Source organism: Myotis nattereri, assembly GCF_964212035.1.
Source record: "Myotis nattereri genome assembly, chromosome: 6".
Lineage (NCBI taxonomy): Eukaryota > Metazoa > Chordata > Mammalia > Chiroptera > Vespertilionidae > Myotis > Myotis nattereri.
The window spans coordinates 17,825,915-17,845,619 of record NC_138081.1 but is presented as its reverse complement, the minus strand read 5'-3'; the positions used below and the strand labels follow the sequence as shown (position 1 = coordinate 17,845,619).

Genomic DNA, 19,705 nt, shown 5'->3' with positions numbered 1-19,705 from the left:
ACAGAAGAGCCAGGCTTCCCTCGACGGTTACGCTCTTTGGCTGCAAACGAAATAACAGTAAAACATAAGAATTGAAACCAGGGGTTAAGTCCGGTCTGGTATTCGGAAGGTATCAGCTGCTCAGAGAGGATAATTTGTTGGGGGAAAATAGCTGCTACGCAGAACTTTGGCCCTAGAATCCCTAACCTTCTTTTCAAATGTGCTCTAGAGCTGCCTTTCAGGAAGGCACCTACCCACTTCGGCCCCCTCCTGAGCTTAGCCTGTGCAGCCCCAGGAGCTAGAGAGACACAAATGTTTGGGAGTTACCTGTCATGAAACAGTTCGTTTTGCTTGTCTTCTTGTCCAGGCTGTTTTCTCATTTGGAGGCACATTTGAGTCCCCTGGGCGTCTTGTTCCTGAGAGCTCCCAGGTGGTCCAAGGGGCTCAGGAAGAGGGTTCGGGCAGTAGTCTCCATGTGGGAATCTCCATCATGACTGTCCTGAGAGCCTGGCTCAGCACCCAGCTTAGAGTAGGTGCTCCATAACATGTGCTAAATGAATGAATGAACCATAACTCAAGCACTTCACCATGCCCCTCCCCTGCCTGCTCATTACCCGAGAGGTGTTGGAAAGGCCTAACCTGACACTTCAAGGTCAGGGGCACTTCCTCTGCTCAAGAATGAATTCTTGCATATACTTCACTTTTAACTTAAGGTGGTTTTTAAAAATGATGGTGAAAATATCTGATCTAGCCATGCCAACAACAACAACAGAGAAGACACACTCTTTCAACCTCTCCTTTGGGGTGATCAAATCCCCCACCTAGATTTTTGGGAAGCATAAACCACACTGTTAATCTGCTACACTCTTACTTCCAACTCTTACTTTCAAAGCTGTGCAACTAAAACACCCAGTGAATAATGGCTCCTCCCCCCAGACTAATCTGCATGGAGGCAAGTGAGGGCAGCTAGAGAACTGCGGTAAGCCAGGGGGTGGCGGGTGTACTTGCGGCATATCTGGGGAATTTTACAGAAGTATCAGCCACCCCCAGCCCCTGCTGAGCCTCCCCTCTATGGCTGCCCATCGCACTGGTAAGAAGGAGGCTCGCTCTGCTGGGGCTGTGGTCAGGGCAGCAGTCAGGTGAAAGGACCGGCTGAGTCTGCAAGAGAAGACTGCAGATTCATCTCTGATGACTTCCTCGGGGCGGAGGCTGAGCCAAGGACAGTACTCACCAAGCGACTGTTCTCTTGCAACCCGAAGAAAGTATTCGCAGTTCTGCATGCTTTGGTTCTTATACACCAGCATCATCATGAATTGCACCGCAGAGCCACTCACGGCATGCCAGGCACCCTCCTGCGCCCTCTGCAGGCATGACTGACTGTAACCCTACATGCCATGCCGTGTTACGATTTCCACGTTGCAGCTGAGGAAACTGAGGCACATGAGGTTAAGCAGCCTGCCCAAGCCAGTACATGGCAGAGCCAGGACCCCAACCCGGCGGCTGGTCCAGGGTCTGTGCTCTTCATACAGTGACTATAACCCATTGTGTAAAATGCATGTGGTGCTGAGTTTCTAAGCAAGAGCAGGTAGGTCATTTAGGAAGCTGTGATTGAATCAGGTCATAAACCAACAGATACTCATTGAGCAACTACCCTGTGTGTTTCCCTAAATATACTCAACAACCCAGCTTCCCCATTGGACTCAGCAATCCTGGAGGGACCAGGGGCGCCACGCCTGGCCCACAGTAGGCTCTCCGTAGATACCAGCTTAACAAATGAAAGAGTGGGCAGCCGGCAGCAAACTTAGGACAGTCACAGAATGACTAAAACCAGTAGTTATTTACATTTACAGTTGTGGTGGCAGGGTGGCTGTTTTTAAATTTGTTAACGGCTCTTGTATAAAAGATGTGGGCCTTTGAGGATGAAGCAAGACAAAGTGTGGTTAAATCGTGTCAGCCTGAGTGTTTGGAGGAAGCGAGGGTGGAGGAGAAAAGTTCCTAGGCCCAAGCACTAGGACAGATGCCCCCCCCCACCCCCCGAGGAAGTTAGAATCTCCCCGGACCAGCTCATTCCAAATGTTTGGACATCAGCACTTAACCTAATCTATGGCCTGATACTTAAAAATAACCTGTTATAAAGTCACCATAAAAGCTCACAGTTCTCAGCCCTATGCAGTCTGCTACATAAGCTACAACCCGCATTAATAGCTTCAGTCAGCATTTATGTCGTTCTTTCTATTAGCACAATGGGTTTTACAACCATTTATGAGTTTCTGGAAAGCCTAATAGAAAACACACATACATGTTCCCTGTGAAAGATGCAGAAGAGTTTTTTTAAGTGGACCAGCAGGGGTCGCCACCGCCCCATCCCTAAAGCCTGGGCGGGCTCCCTAATTAGGGAACACATTCTCTGCCAGTGGCTCCAGCAGCAAGCCTCCCTGGTGAGTTCCTGCAGTTTCCTCTCTGGGTTGGCTCCATTCAGAGTCCGTCTTTCTGTCTGTCCTCCTCCTGTTGGTAAATAAACATCGGGGGCGCTTACCTGTACACAAAAGACACCCTCAATGTGAAGACCTATGTGATTAACTTTGCCTTCAAATTTACTATGGCTTTTTAGGAGATCCAGAAAATCATCTGAATCTGGAATTGCCTATACTGTCCATACCTCCCTTCGTACTTATAAAAAAGTCTTACGAAGGGCTCACTGAAGTCACCTTAAATTCTTCACCATGCTGGTGTTTTAAACGCAGCGGAAGGCTTTCCTTTAAACCCATGTTTTGTTGTTGTTGGGAACAATATTTCTGAACATAGAGCAAATCTCAGATTGATTTGTGCAGCTGTGTAAAAAACTACGATTCTTCACAAGGATCCCCTATAGGGCTTGGGGGTCGAGGGAAGCCATATACTCAAGCTATACAGAGATGGGTCTCTTCCCCTAGAAACCCCTGAATTTCCCAGAAGTATATCATTGTCTCATGCTCTCCGTGATTCTCTCTGCCAGAGGGGAGTGGGGCATCCAGCAAGGTCCTGTATCCCCATCCACCAGAGTTTAAGACTTGGATCCTGCCTTGGGAGTAAAGAATCACTGACTGGCCTCTTACTGGAAAGAGCCATGGAGTTTGTCATTTAATTCACCCTCCCATTCAAGGCCAAAATCCTTCCTAGAACAAACGAGCACCAGCCACAGCCACGCGAGCTGCCCAGGCCTCTCCAGCCAGGCTGACGCAGCACGAGGGAGCAGGAGGGAGCAGTGGAAGCTGCCCTTGCAATTTGCTTTCTCTCCTGTTTGCACCAGTGCTAGAAACGGAGACCCGGGCTTGCTTTCCCGTGGGAGCCCCTGGGTCCGTCACAGCCGCGCCCACGCGACCAGATCTTCTCCTGGACCCTGAGGCCACGTCCAGTGTTCTTGGTCTGATGCCAAAGGTGGACACGAATTCTCCAAACTGTCAGACCAAGAGCATTTGACACACCCATGTAGCCTGGAGAGAACAAGGCCAGCCCCAAAGAGGCGATTCCGGGAGACTCGGGACCCTGGGCTTGCTGGGAAATGCAAGAGTGAGCTCCATCCTCTCAGCTCCCGGCTTCTCCTTGCACCCGGGAGCTCTGGGAGGCCCAGACAAGCTCCCTTCAGACAACTTCTGCCTCGGGCTGATAGCTTGCTCTTAGACGTTCACTCACTCTCCCCTTCCTCCCCATCCTCTCACCAACTTAAGTTCTACCGCAAACAGCAGCCCCCATCTCCTGCGAGGTCCCGCTGTGCACCGGACTCTGAACAGGGTGCTTCAGTCGCAACTGCGAACAGCCGTCACCAGGGCAGGACTCACATCCAAGTCTCTTGGAGATCAAATGGTACCACTCTGCTACCGTGTCTGTTAGCGCAAGAACTCTCAGGGAAGCCTGGTGTAGGCCTACCTGACACTCCCCACCCAAGCTCTCTCTTTCCCTTCCTTGACGATAGTGACATGCTCACAAAGCCAGGAGGCCCAGGCACACGGAAGAGGAGGGCCAAGCAGACCTGAAAGAAAGCCCATCTTCTACAACCCTGCTTTTTATTTCTGCCTCAGTGTGTTGTAAGGATGGGCACAGATACTGTCTTAAGAGGCAAAGGGACCATGGGGATCAGCCACCCCCTACCTGCTCTGTTCTACAAGGGACACTATGGATCAGACGGTGTGACCCCCCGTCTCTGCCTGGTTGGTAATTTTGCCTCTGTGTGGTCATTCTCACGTAACCCAGCAGTAACTGGGCCATCATACCATGTCTTTAAGGACTTTTCCGGGGAAGAAAAGCTACACAACTTCAATTCCCCAAACTGGAAAGATGAATGGGGATCTTTACCGAAGTTTCTTGGGGGCCAGGGAGTTACACTGCCCATCACCAAGCCAGCTGTCCTCACACTTCCCTTAGCACATCCATGCCTCGCCTCAGGACAGCAGCGTCTGCCTTTCTGCCCGCTGGGGGCCTCCATCTCCTCTTGTCGCCTCTCATAACTCTCCGGCTCCCGGCTCCCGGGCGCTGCTGCTGCTGCTGCTGCTCCGGCCCGCCTCTCCCCTGCCCCCTTGGCCCTGGGCACCTTGCCATTTGACCTCTCTCAGATTCTAAAGAAAGGCTTCTTCCCCGCAAAGGTGAAGGAGAGGTGATATTGAATTCTTATTTCATTTTCCCCCATGACGTTACCATTCATGTTTAAAATGATCAAAGTCAATAGGGTCATACCAGGTATGGTCATCTTTGTACTTTCTCCCCAAGAGTATAGGCTGGCAGGAGAAATATTTGCTGTTATCTCCCTTGAACCATCACTGTGCTTTTTTTTTTTTTTAATCCTTTGGTTACATCGACATGATTTCAAAAGAGAAGATGGAAAGTAAAAACTTCATTTAGTCCTCCGGGTATTTCTCCATATCTAGATAATTCTTTCTTCATAGGCAAAACCCCAACTGCATGTCTCACTTTTCACCCAGGTGTTTTGCTGTCACACAGACAAGGTGACATCATGGGTCCAAGTGCAGGCCGAGTTGAGAGTTGGTATTTGTTGCTGAGAAATGATGTGCAGGGTCCTGGTAGGCTCTCTCCTTGTAGACCCAGTCATGGTCCTTGAGAGCACCAAGGACTCCTAGCATCAGGGCATTCATAGCAGAACACAAATATGTTATCAAACAAATTAGCTGGAAGTTCCCGGCTGCTGTGGCTCAGTTGGTTGAGCATCATCCCATGCACCAGGAGGTTGCGGGTTTGATATCTGGTCAGGGCACATGCTCAGGTAGTGGGCTTTGTGTTTCTCTCTCATCTCTCTCCTTCTCCCTTCCTCCCTCTGAAATCAATTTAAAAATGTATTTTAAAGAATTATCTGGAAAGTAGGGCATAAGGAGTGACGTTATGATGGCCACATTCTGGTTAGGGGAACAGGGGTGAGTGGGAGAGGTCTGTGGCATTAAGAGAAGATGGCCGCCAGGGAGCCATGGGGTGGTCCTGGCACCCAGCGATACCCTGCAGAGTGGAAGAAGTTTACATTTTGGAATCCAACGGCCTGTTTTAAATCCTGATTTTTCTCCTAACTCATCTAGGAGGGTTGCTATTTTTAAAATATTTTCTCTTTGCCTTTCTGAGTTCCTGATTCTAATCTGCCCTAGGCATCCATCGGTCCCACGAGAGATGAGGGTTTCTTTAGAGGAATTCCAAGAAAGAAAAAGAAATTCAATATTTAGCTTCTGATATTCAAAATAGCATTTGCAGCAAGACAGTAGCTTTGCAAGCCAAGCTATTGTCTGAAATTTTCTTTAGTTCTTAATTTTAGCACATTAAGAGCCAGGCCTGGAGGGCTCAGCTCACAGGGAGGCTAGCTGCTCTGTGGTTGACACAGGAACCCGGACAGGAAAGGCCACCCCTTCTTGCCAGGGGGCTTGGGGATGGAGAGGAGGCAGGCAAGGGCACCAAGGGACTAGGGACATGTCCATGAAGCCCCATGGGGCACTTCACTGAGTGTCCTGCCAGGGTTTTGGAGGTAGGCCAGCAGCTCACCTCTGGCCACACTCTAGGAGCAACACCCCAAGGCTATTCTGGAAGGAAGCAGAGGTTCTGCGTAACAGGGAAGAGACGAAGGACTTGTGTTACCTTCCCAGACCTTCTACCCCATGGATCCCAGGACTCACACCTCCAGGTGCCATGAGGTCACAGGAGACTCCTCCCCACCCACCCCTAGGACTCAGGGAGAAGAGCAGATAAGGAGACTGAGAAACAGCATTTTTATGCAAAAGCAACTGGGAATTCTCTGGAGGGACCATTCGATTATTACATCAGACTCAGTTATAATCCAGAAGACACTACATTGAAGTTGTTTTCCCATCACCCAGGGGTGAGGAGCTTGTCAGAAAACCATACAGTTAAAAACAGGCAGGTACCTTTGCTTTGTACGCCAGGAGTGGTTTGAAAAGTTGCTTGCATGCGTGAGCCTCGGATAAGTCTGAGACCCGTTTCTTTGTGACATGGAGATGAATACGAAGGCACATCTCAATAGCTTCACTGCGTACTTAAATGCTGGATGGCGTAAGCATCCCGGTGGGCCGCCTCAGACGTTCAGCCAGTGCATTTATTGCTGGTGCTGGGGAGCAGGACTAGAGCGAGGAGAGGAACCCAGTGGGGTGGAAGGTGCTGGGCCTGGGACCAGCCTCCAGAGCCGCGGTCTCTTCCATGGCACGTTGAATAGACCCCCATCCAGCCTGCAGATGTCATCAGAGGGGAACCGTGGTTCTTATCTCTCCCAAGTTCACAAGCCAGGGAAACTGAACACAGCACCCTGGGCCCCCAGAGCCACGCCTGTCTTTCAAGGAGTGCCTTTGGCATCTGCTCTGCTCGAGGGAACATGAGCAAGGGGTCTGCATGGCCGCGTGCTGGTAGGCACCCGGGTGCACAGAGCTCGCCAGCGACCCAGGGCTGAGCTGTGCTTGCAAGAGCCTGTTGGAGGCCGAGCTGGAGTCTTGGCTCCTGGGTCCCCATTCAGCCTCCATGCCCTGGTAAGAATATACTATTTTCTTAGCTCAAATTGCCATTCCCAAGTCATTATTTCTCTATGACGAGAAAACAATATTGGGTCTTATGTAATAACAACCTCAATGAATCTGGAAGCGATCATGGAATGGGTGGATATTTTTTCCCTCCTTAAAAAACAGAAAAATAAATTTGAGATTGTTTGCATATGGCTGAGAATATTTATGAACTCTTCCCCCTTGTTTCCTCATCTCATATTTTACCCAGTGCGTTTGTGTGTGGTACAGAATAAATCTTTACGGGAAGGGGTGGAGAGAGGAAGAAGCAGTTAAAGGAGTGGGTATCCATCAAGTGCCTGGGATATTAGTGGTTCTGAGTCTTGGGGTCCCCTGCCCTCAGGCTTGTTTGCTGTGGTCTGAGGGTAACCCATCCTGCTATTCAGAAGGAGGTTTTGGAGAGAGAGCTTTACATGCAAACACTGAGGGATCAACATCCCGGTTACTCTGGTTTCCTTTCTATCCCCCACTCTTACCAGAGCAGAAAGTTCAACACCAACGGTTCCACGGCCTGGGTGCCGTCGGCGAAAGAGATAATTAAGTCCCATGGATGCCAGCCTGGGCCAGGGTCAGAGCAGTGAGTTGGCAGGTAGGACGGAAAAGACCTGGCAGGCAACGTGTTGGCGCTGGCACTTGTTACTAGATAATAGGCAGCGTGTTAGCACACAGGCCTGTGGGCCTAGTCCCTCTGGCCGTGCCTCTCAGCACGGCTTGTCCCTGAGAAGGGTCCCCAGTGGGCACAGGATCAGGGCGGTGGCTGTACATTAAATCGGCAGAAGCAGAACGTCCGCTCTGGTTGTTTATTTCCTCCTTGGGGCATCGGGCTTCACACTGGAGCTTCTCAGAATCACCCATTCTCTGCCATGCCTTGGATTTATCAGGAACACACTGACCAGGGGTGAGGGGTGAGGGCCCGAGAGCAGGGTGACTGTCACCTTTGGTGATGCAATGGCAGTAGCTGTCATTCATTCCTACGATGGGCCAGGCACTGTCCCTGCATAATCTGAGTGAATCCTCACAGTGGCTGTACGAGCTTTAGAGATTTTTAGTCCCATAGTTGAGATGGGGAAACTGAAGCCCTGGGGGGTTGAGAACCTTACCCCAGGTCATAGTTAGTAAGTGCCAAGATGGAGGATGTTTCCAAGATTTGCAGGATCTGACGCCAATATAATAAATACTAGTAAATAATTTTAAAAGTCAACTCCAAGGTCTTGGAAGGGGTCCACACAATTACGGGGCCTTGAAGCGTAAGCTTTAGCAGCCTCACAGTCAATCCACCTGGGCAGGATTAGCCCCAGGCCACACGGCCCCATCCCTCCTGCCTCATCCCCTCTTCTCTCTACTGTAAGGACCGCCAACTGCACCTTCACATTCCTGCTCCAAACACACAAAGAGAAGTGATGAAGCTGACACGCTCAGGACGGGCCATCGTGGTATGTCACAGTTGTGACATAAGGCAACAACCATGCCCATTGCCAAATTTTACCTTTTCATCTCAAGAGATCACTGGAGAGACAGTTTAAATTATTAAAAATGGTTTTTAATTTTCAAACACAGTTAACTACAATATTATATTAGCTTCATGTGTACATTCCAGCAATTAGACATTTATACAACATACAAAGTGACCCCCCCACCTCAGTAAAACTAATATCCATCTGACACTATACCTAGTTATTACAATGTTGACTATATTCCTTGTGTTATGCTTTACATCCCCATGACTATTCTGTAACTACCCAGAACAAGCCGCCCAAGGAGCTCCCGTTGCTACCCTGGGTTCGGCCTCTTTCACCGAATGACATGATAGTTCCCAGGCTGGGTGACTTGGGCACAGATTTGAGCAGAGGCCTGCTCAGGGCATTTGGAATCAGAACCTGCAACGTCTCACTTCCCTTCATATGTCTCTTTGCCTCGGATGATAATCAGTTGGTCAAATTTCAACAGGCACTCTATTAATATTTTTTCTTTCTTCATTTTAATTAAGATTTTATCATAATCTCCCAAAGTAAAAAGGGTAGAGGATTTAAGGACGAAAACAAACCCAACATAAATCACAAGTCCTTGGAGGGCAGGGAGGGAGCATAATAAGTGTTGTTGGGTACCAACCCTCGGCTATTGCCCTTGAATAGGCTTGCAATCCCACCCCAGTCTAGACAGTTACTAAGGGGAATACAAGCATTTCCCCGAGCCCTGCTTGCTCCGTTCTCCCAAACTGGAAACACAAAGCAGATGATGAAGTTCAAATTCAAATGCCACACCAGGGAGAAGGAAGTATTGAGAAACTATGTCCAACCTCCAGTCTGTTTTTACACATTCCAGCAAGCGTTCGATTGATTTGTCTTGGGCTGGTGTCCTCTCATTGTCTCAAACAAAAGTCCTTCTATGAAAAGACGGACTCGGGTTATGTGAGGAGTGGCTAACAGGAGGCACATTTGGGAAACTCTGAAGGAGAGACAGTCCCCAGGATCTTCCTCCAGGGCCAGCACCTCCCATTTATCCGCTAGAGTTAACATCAGGACTGATTCCTCTGATCACAGCATCACGCTGTAAACCAGAGTCTGGGGAATACGGCTGGTGGGGGCTGAAGCTGATGAAACAGATGCAGTGGCCAATGAGTGATGCGGCCAGCCACCTCCTCCAGCTCCCTGCTCTGGGCTCAGGTGGGCAGTTGCCATGTCAGCGCTTCATGACGGAGTGGTCTGTGTGATTCTGGGTGGAACGACTCAGTGGGAGTGAGTTTCTGGAGTTATTCTATTGAGTATTTTGTTCTGCTCTTGTGACTAAACGAATGAGTGGGGAGATAATTAATGAGTGGGGCAAGACTGTCAAAGTCTTCTGCCACCTTCTCTTCCTGTAAATGTGCATCCTCAGAGCTGTGGCCTTGGCAGGTTTCCATTCGGCTGTGATTGCATGTTCCCAGTGGAGCCCGCCGCCTGGGGCCCTGGCCCTCCCCTTGTGGACAGTGCTGATTTTTAGGGCAACTCAAGCAGGCCTCCCTGACACCCACTGGTTCTCTGGGGGCAGTGCCAAGCAGGGGTCGCCACTTTCCTATGTCTTGTCCTCCAGGAAGCCTGTTCCCTCCCCTCTCAGGTTGGGTTAGCCATGGCCAATGCTCCCACAAAATCTACTGCATATCTCTCTCCTCGGGCTGCTATACAGTTATTAGTTATTTAACAGGCCTTTCTTTATATAAAGGTATGTGGGTTAATTGTGGAATATTGGGAAAATATACATACACAAGAAAGGATGATGAAAGTTGACTACTGTTACATCTTCTGAAGATAAGCACTAAACTCTGATCTATATGCCAATGATTGCATATCTATCTATCTATCTATCTATCTATCTATCTATCTATCACCTATCTGTCTATATTTTTAAAAAGGATTAGCTAGTGTCTACTGTTTGGTCAAGGTCTCCTTTTTCAGGCCACTTGATACTCTTCTGCATCCTGCTAATGGCTGCCAGGTATTTGTATTGTTCAGGGAGCTGGCAGTGTGATGAGGGGAACCGGATTCGGGATAAAGCCACTTTACCGTGAAGACTGTGGCTGTAACCAGTGCAGGGATGACTAAAGCACTTCTTTTGCTGTCCCACGCCAGCCCTTGAGAGAGGCCTGAACAAGGCACTGAAGAAACTGGATGACTATCTGAGCACCCCTCTGCCAGAGGAGATTGACGCCAACACTTGTGGGGACGATGACAAGGGGTCCCGGCGCAAGTTCCTGGATGGGGATGAGCTGACCCTGGCCGACTGCAATCTGTTGCCCAAACTCCACGTGGTCAAGGTAAGAGACCTCTACCCACAAGTGCTGGCCAGATCCAACTCCATCTTAGACTGGCCAGATCCAACTCCATCTTAGACTGGGGTTAAGTCAAGGGCAGTGCCGCCTGCTGGGTGAGAAGTCACATGAATAGGGACCCCAAGCCAGTCTCCACTGCGTGCTGGCTGTATAGCCTCCATGTATGGTTCAGTTTTCACCCATGGATTGATTATTTCTAGGGTTGTTGGGAGAATAACATGCATGAAGTGCATGTTATTGTAAGGACTCGAAATATAATAGCTGCTATTGCATTATCATATATAGTTATACAAAGTCGTGTCACTCCAAAGGCCTCTTCCTTGCCTCTTCCTCACAGGTTTCCACTGGCCACACCCCCACGCCTGTATTAAATGTGCTCACATGTGCATGTTTTCTCTGTGCACAGACCCACCTTCTCATTCCCGCTAGCAACCCCTTAGGGCAGCAGGCGACCTCTTCCTCCTCGATCAGTTGAAGGGATGGAGGTTGCAAGAAGGGACATCATTGTTTTACTATTTTACTTTCTGACCACCTTTGACAGGCAGTGTAATCCTTTCCTAAAAGAATCTTAGGATCTGTGAGATGAAAAGAAGGGAATTCTGAGGTTATCCCGTACAATGTCCCTTCCCAAACTGGGCCACTTTCTGTGCATCCGTAACAGCTGTGACAGGCTCCTGTGCATCTGTGGCCTCATGCTTCTGATGATGAAGAGCCCTCTGCCTCACAAGCCAGCCCCACCACTTTGGACGGCTCAGATGATTAAAACAGCCTTCCAAGTGGCCCCCTGCCACCCGTTACTCTCTGGAACAACAAGGGACAGGGCTGTTCTTTTCATCTCATTTGAAGACAGCAGTGTGTCCCCCAAACTTCTCTAAACTAACACTTCTCACACCCTTTTTTGACCCTGTCAGCCGGGAGAAAAATACAATGGGGTCGAATTAGACGCTTCTCTATTTGTACACGTGTTTATGTCTTATTGTCTCAGAAAGTAAGCTCTGTGACATAGGGCCTTCTCTAAGCATGATGATGGGCAGATAGTGGCGGACCTTTAAGAAATACTCATTGATCAATTTTGTTTTATCATCTAGCTGTGTCTTTATGATACTCAGTGTCTGTCTACCTCTCACTGAGAAGAATCAGCTTCAGTCGTTGATCAGCTGGATATCTGCCTGTCTTTTCCAGCTGAGGTCCTGGGCTAGGTATGCAGGCTTCTCTCCAGCCTGCTTCAGTTGAAATCGCTCAGCTGGGTTGCACTGGTGTTCCTATGGGCTCGGCCTGAGCTGAGCCCGGGAGGGAATCAGGCACAGCAGTGCTGATGAGCTGGGCAGATACAACCTATTCATAGGAAGACACTTTGGGTTCAGGGCCAAGCCAATGGTCAATGGTGAGTCCAGCCAAGCAACATCTCTTTGAAGTTATTAAGTAGCACATGCCCCACTCCACCCCCAAAACATCCTTTATTCTCTTTTCCTGAGGAACAAGTGATGCCATTTGGGATGATCTGACTCCAGTTCAGTCATACTGTGACATAGTGATGCAATGGAAAGGCCTCCATTTTGGAAGTCAGGAGGCCCAAGTTCTGGTCTTATGTCTGCTACCAACTGGCAGCATGAGCTGGGGCAGGTCATTTACTCTTTTTGGAAGTCATTTTTCTCTTGCCTAAAAGAATAGATATGGATTCTATTCCTCCTCTCTTCTTCTTCTCTCTCTTCCCTCCTTCCTTCTCTCTCACTCAGACATGTGCTGACTACCCGCTCAAGAATCGCTTGCTGAATAAGGTAAACAAACGGCTCTCCCAGGCCCTGTGCTTTATCCTATAATTTCTTCGGTTCCTCCCAGCCCTGAAAGACTGTTCCGCCCCTGTCCTTGGAAGAAGTTCAGTGAGTGGTTCACTGGGAGAGGCTGGATCAGAGGAGGATGGCCTGTGAAGGACAAAGGCTGGGCCTCACCTCCCGTCTCCTTGGATTTCTGCTGATCCAGCTTATCAGATCCCAGAGACCTGGCAAACCTCTGAAGTGTAGAAAGAGCGAAGGGGAGCCAAGTCAGGCCTCCAGCTTGGCTTCTGATGCCAAAACTTAATCTGGGCTGTGGGAGCTAACTGTTTTCATATGAAAGAGCAAATTCAGAACATGAGCCTAGAAGTCCCTGCAAACGTCAGAGCTTCCTGTGCGAATCTCACCCTCACTCTTATGTGCGCTCCTCTCTCTCTCTCTCTCTCTCTCTCTCTCTCTCTCTCTCTCTCTTTCCCCCCTTACCTCTCTTTCCCCCTCCCTCCCTCCTGGCTCTCTTTCAGGTTCATCTTCATCCATGCAAGCCAAGTGGCTCTGGCCCAGGTGCTCACTGAGTGTCTTATTTGAACTTTCATTGTCTGGCTCCCTTCTAGGTCTCATCTCCTCAAGTGAAGCCAACACCCAAGGAAACAGCCAGTTTTGTGACAAAGGCGGGCACACGATTCAGGCAGGCAGGACATGGTGGGCCTTTCATAGCCTCCCCTGGGCCCTCGCCGGGGGCCGTGATCTGTCCAGCTCTTGCAGCAAACAGGAATATGTTTTCATACATTGCATTTCTTCTGTTTTCAAGCTCATAGTATATCCTTTAAAAGCTTGAGGGTAAATTCCAGCATGGGGAGACCTGAGGCCACTCTATCCATCAGCTAGTAACCCACCATTCCTGCATGGATTTGCTCCTTAGCCAAGACAGCCTCTTCCAAAGGCTTGTGGGCAAACCCAGGGGCCCTTCACTTGCAGGGAGCAGAGACCAAGGAGAGCTGGTGGTGGGCGCTGGCCCAGCGTTCCCTCTTGGTGGGTGTCATGCTGAAGGCTCCGATTTCACTGCCTTTCCTTATTAGCCACACCCGAGCTGGACAGAGCAGGGAGGGGGTGCCTTCTTCGGTAACTACACCAAACCGGTCATTTTAACTGAGAGATTTTAATGTAAGAAGGTAGTAAGCACTGAAGAACTAGGAAGACAAAACGAACAAGGAAGTTCTACCCTTAGGAAGCAGCTACTACCCCCAGGGCAGGAGGCGCAAATGGAAGAGGTTGGAATTATTAAAACGTAGAGACTTTGATGAGGGGCCTTGGACCTCTGAGGTGAGGCGCTGCTTAGCTGATGCTGGGGGGCCAAGTTCAGAGAATGGCTGGTGAGACTGGGACTGAACCTCTGCAGTGGGGTCACTGTTGGGTGCTGGCCTTTCTGAGCTGGTGTGATGACGCAGGTTCCATGTGCTGGCAAAACAGCAAACTGGATGCAGCTGCTGTTACAGGAGCAAACAAGACTGGCATGAACAGGAAGCCAATAGGAAGGGGCACCTCCTTCTGCCCTCCTCCACCATCACAGGCTTTATCTCTAGCGCCCCGATTGGTAGAGCCTACCAGGGAGTCGCAGGCAAAGCAGAGGTGTGATTTGAGCAGTCTTAGCCCCAGCATCACAAAGGAGCAAACACAAGGGTGGGTTTGTAGAAAAGCAGCAAGAGTGGCATAACCAAGGAGAGCTATTCCTTTGTCATTTACACAGGGCTGAGTGGCAAAGTGGAGAGAACTGTAGATTAGAAAGCAGGGACTATAATAAATCTTAGTGATTACTCTGCAATATTGGTTGCATTAATTATTTTTCTGTGTCACATTGTGCAAGCCACCAAATCTCTGGTGGCTTCAGTTTGCTCATTGCTAAGGATCTTCAGTCTTTAAAAATTAAGTGAGTTGATAACATATGACACGAACCACACTTTGATGTTGGGATAGCTGGGGATGGTAAAGATGAAATATAACTGTTTATGGAATCCCTACTTATTTAACCTTTTACTTTCCTCATCTGCAGAATGGGACATAATACACTCTGCCTTATACTTCTTTAGAGATTTAAGCAGCTTGCAGAGTGCTCCCAGCAGTGTCTGGAGCAGAGCACATGGGAAATAAATGTTTGTTATTGTGGTTACTCTTACCGAGAGCATTGCTGAGATTATAGGGGGGCACAGAAATGAAGAAGTTGTGGTTCCGTCCTGCTCACACCTAGGGAAGTGAGAGAGAGACACTAAAACAGCGGCTGTGATTCAGAGAAGAACAGATCTCAGTGTTGTAATGGAAGTTCAAAACCGATGTAGGAGAACGGAGGGGAAATGACTCCTTCCTCCTTGGAAATATGGTGTCTACAAGGCTGAGCCTTTCATGCAATGGGTCGTCATTGTTCTCCACTCAGCACAGCTTTCCGGGGAACCCTGCACATCACTGGCAGCAAAATGAGGTTGAAAGCCCAGGGTGGCTGATCTGGGGGTTCTCTGAGTGGGAAGATCCTGACCACTGGCCCTTGTCTAAGAAGAAAGCAAGGGAAGGAGTCAGAGAGGTGCTTTACGAGAGAGAGGTCACCTGTGCTAACCCCACCCCAGCCCCTGTAGGGCTAGAGCAGCCGTGGGCAAACTACGGCCTGTGGGCCGGATCCGGCACATTTGAAATGAATAAAACTAAAAAAAAAAAAAAAAAAAAAAAGACCGTACCCTTTTATGTAATGATGTTTACTTTGAATTTATATTAGCTCACACAAACACTCCATCCATGCTTTTGTTCCGGCTCTCCGGTCCAGTTTAAGAACCCATTGTGGCCCTTGAGTCAAAAAGTTTGCCCACCCCTGGGCTAGAGGAAGGACCAGTTAATGTGCAGGCCCTCGTGCCCAGTGAACATAAAGTATTCAGAACTTCCGGGCATTGCCAACATGGCGTTAAACCAAGAGCATGAGGCCCATATGACCGCACAGGCCATATGTCTGTGAAGACCCCTGGCTTGTGAGACCTGAGAAAAGACACCACCCTGCCCCTACCTATGAAGGAATGCATGCACATGGGTAAAAGGTTGGACTCAATGAATTCTAATAGTATGTCATGTTTCTTGAACACTGAGTCCGAGTCAGCCACCCCTCCAAGCATTTATGTGTGTTAATTTATGTGTCTCTACAGTTTTCTCCACTTTGCCACTCAGCCCTATGTAAGACCAGTCCTATTACTACCTCTATTTTAGAAATAAAGAAAGTGGGGCTCAGAGAGGTTAAGTAACTAGTCCAAGGTCACACAGCTGTTAAGTAGTGGAGTCAGGATTGCAGAGTCAGTCAGTTGGGATCAAGAGCCTATGCTTTTAACCACTATGCAACTCTCAACACAAATACCACTTCCCCGAATACCCAAGTCCCTGGCCCCCAATGTGGCAACGTAGAGAGAGAACAGAAATCGCTTTGTTCACTCCCATATCATACCTGGAACCATATACATTTAATTAAGATATACAGTCAATATATAACTTACTTTTTGTGTTTTTACTGGAGGCCTGGTGCACAAAATTTGTGCACTCGAGGAGCGGGGGCGTCCCTCAGCACTCTCGCAGTCCAGGAGCCCTCAGGGGATGTATGACTGACAGCTTAGGCCTGCTCCTCGCTCAGTCCCGATTGGCTGACCCCAGCCGCAAGATAAGCTGCTGGTCGGAGTGTCTGCCCCCTGGTGGTCAGTGCACGTCATAGTGACTGATCGACCAGTTGACTGTCTGCCCCCTGGTGGTCAGTGCACATCATAGCGAGGGGTTGAGTGGCCTTAGCATATCATTAACATATTACACTTTGATTGGTTGAACAGACAACCGGATGACTAGACACTCAGCATATTAGGCTTTTATTATATAAGACTCCCTTCTATAAATAAGGATGCTTATGTAAAATAAAATGGATATGGAAACATAGAAAACAATTTGATTATCATTCTGTCAATGAGACATGACCACTGGTAATACACTGGCACATACACTTCTAGTCATCATACATATTTCTCCAAATATCATGAACTTTAAACTTAATGATCTACCTGGAAGAGTTCTCAAGGTCACTGGAATTCCCGCTGCAGCATCACTGTTACTGGCTGTCCAGGACACCATTGCCTTTATGTATGATAATGTGTTCATTCAGTCATATGTTGCTGGACATCTGTGTTGTGTACCATTTTTTTTTTTTGCCATTCCAAACAGTCCTGTAATCACATATGTGTAGCTAAATCTTTATGTACACCTATGATTATTTCCTAAGGAAAATCCCTAGAAGCATAATCACTAGGCCAAAGGGAAAATTATATTAACTTGAGAAATGTAAAATAAAATAATGCAAACCAAAATCAAATACAGAGGCAGCACTGGCCCCTTGCATCACACACACTTTGCTGCTGGTCTGGTGTGATGCATGGGGGGGGGGGGGGGGTCGGGGGGAGGTTTGCTGTGCGCACATCCTGGGTCGCACCCTAACACCTCCTCAATGACTTGTTTCCTGCTCTCACACCATCTCTGTTGTAGATTGTGGCCAAGAAATACCGCAACTACGACTTCCCGTCAGAGATGACAGGCCTGTGGCGGTACCTCAAGAACGCCTACGCCCGGGACGAGTTCACCAACACCTGTGCCGCTGACTCAGAGATCGAGCTGGCCTACGCCGACGTCGCCAAGCGCCTCAGCCGATCCTGAGCACAGCCACCTCGGCCACCTCGCCCCGTCACTGCTGCAGAACTCAGCTTCTCCCAAAGGACTCCTCTTCACAGACCCCCCTCCACTTTGCCTCGGGACACATCTTTAATGGTCAGGCCACGCCTTGCTGGCATCATTCGAACTCCAGCCTGCCATCTTAGTGAAGGTCTGCGCCAACCCATCTGATCACACAGGACTCCGCCAGCAGAAATGCTCGACATAGTCAAGCTCTCAGCCTTTTGGTTCCGTCTGGGTTCAGCGTACTTGGGGTCAGTGTTGCAGAACCCACATTCGGGATTGTCACTGGCCCCTTCTGCCAATATCAAAATATCTCCTCAGATGCATTAGAAACATGCAACGCCCTGTTCTTTTCCTTCCCCCTCTTTGTCGGTAACTCCAAGGCCAAGGACAAATGCCATCTTAGTTCTTATTACATGAAGATCCCCTGCTCTTACGGGGTCGGAGAGAGTGAATGGAGAGGGACCGAGCAGGCTGTGGGTTTTGACATCTGGAAGACACACCTGGCGTCACTCACTCCTTCCTGACATTCCTGGACACCGAGGGCCAGACTGGAAAACCCCTTCAGGCCCAGTCTCGGTTCACTGCAACGCTCTGACGGTCACAATGCCGTCGTGCGCCTGGCTGACACCGACCTCCGTGTTTATGCCATCCAGGCCTTGCCAGGAAAGGAAATTGGCATCGATTCCAAACTGGGGGCACAGGGATGGGGCGGGGAGGGGAGCAGTGTGGATGCCAAAAGGCCCTCGGGGGTCTACCAGCCACGGGATTGCTTGCTTAGGGGTAGTTGCTTCCTTGCAGGTTACATGCCTGGGTTTGACTGTTTATCTTCGAGTGAATATTCGTCTGTGAGAAAGTAGATGAGCGTGGGAGGTGGAGGGATGAGTGAAGATTTAAAAAATCCTTTATGATGCTCAATGTTCCCTGGAAATTTTGAAGACAGGTCTTCTCTCTCATAAGCTAAGTCTTGAACTGATGTTGTCATGTAACTAGCAACCTTATAGCAAGAACCCAAGAATTGGCCAAAAATGACTTTGCAGGCTCTTCAGGTTGTTCCTGGATACGGGTCTGCTACCTGGGGGCTCGCAGGCAGCCGCTCCGGGCTGACCCAGCCGCAGCCTCCCCTGGGAGAGAGTCACCGTGAGGAGGTGGCATGGCCATGGAACCTTAGGAAGAAAGCCCTTGAGCTTTTCTGACTGGGAAACCATGCGGTTTGAGCTTGAAAAAAACAGGTGTGCCCATGTGGGTTAATGTTCCTACCACCGGACTCAACGACCCGATGAACAAAAGGAAACTATTTTTTAGATAATATTGCTCTCCTAAGTCCTTCTTCTGGAGTTTCGCCTCCTTAAAATCTTACCCTGCTTGAGTCTGGTGACCAGTGCAGAGGAAACTAAGAGAAATGAACTAATCATCAGCTCCCGCTCCCAGGAACGCCCTGTGTGAGGAAATCCACCGCCACGGACCCTCACCTTCAACAATCCTTCCTTCTGTGCTGCCTGCCGGTGGAGAGTGAGGTTCCCAAATGCCGCAAAGCCCCAGGACTTGGCTCATTGCTCAGGGAGGGCAGGACAGCATGGGTCCTCGCCATACAAACACCAACAAATTCCAGCCCACGCAACCCCCGGAACTAGCTATCTCCAGGGATCTCAGGAGAAAAAGGGGACCCCTTGATCAGAGCAGAGGGGAGGAAACGGGGTCTCCTTCAGCCCACTGAGGAAGAGGAAATTGCTCAGTAGGACGTTTTATAAGCCTGAGAGTTTGGAAAAAGCAGAATGAGTTGATTCATTTCCACCTCTAAAGGGTCCTTTCCACAATTCCCTGGAAACTTGTCTCTCCCCCTCCAAGGTGTTTGAAAAGGAGACATGGTGAGGAAATAGTCCTTTTACCATAAGGGAAAGCCCCTAACTGGCCTTCTGGGGGATGAAAGCTTGAATGATCCCAGGAGGCCTTTTCATTAGTGTGAAACCCTTCCCCACCTTCGCAGCTCAGGCCACGACCCTAGAGGCAGCCTGCTTTCCTGAGCCCCTCCATGGCGCTGTTCTAGAAGCACATTCATGGGACAGAGAAAATAGGGAGCCCAGGCGGGCCAGCCCCCCCGGAGGTGTTGGCACCCACTAACAACCCTGACTGGATACTCAGCATTCCAACAACTGGCGAGTCTGTAAAAGCAGTTTTTAAAAACAAACAAGCCAAAGCAAATCAATATTGTTGTTTCTAGATGTTCCTTCTGTGGCTGACCCAATTTTACATAAATAACACTAATAGGCACGGGGTGGGGGCCGTTATGATTAATTATAACCATTTAAAAGAGGGGGAGGAGTTAGAGATGGAAAGAGACTTAATTCAGGAATATCTTTTTATTTCAACTTTAGATTATTATA

General features: G+C 49.1%; 1 protein-coding gene across 1 annotated transcript in view; it reads left to right on the top strand.

Annotated features, from left to right (window-relative positions):
* The window catches only part of CLIC5 (chloride intracellular channel 5), a gene marked incomplete at its 5' end in the record, with an annotated part of 97,789 nt that extends 79,552 nt beyond the window's left edge, over positions 1-18,237 (top strand). The window contains 2 exons of the mRNA XM_081094708.1: positions 10,619-10,803; positions 17,136-18,237. Coding sequence (XP_080950834.1) covers positions 10,619-10,803; positions 17,136-17,303 — 353 coding nt within the window. The 3' untranslated portion in view covers positions 17,304-18,237. The remainder of the gene's footprint in view (positions 1-10,618; positions 10,804-17,135) is intronic.
* Between the last annotated feature and the right edge of the window lie 1,468 nt (positions 18,238-19,705).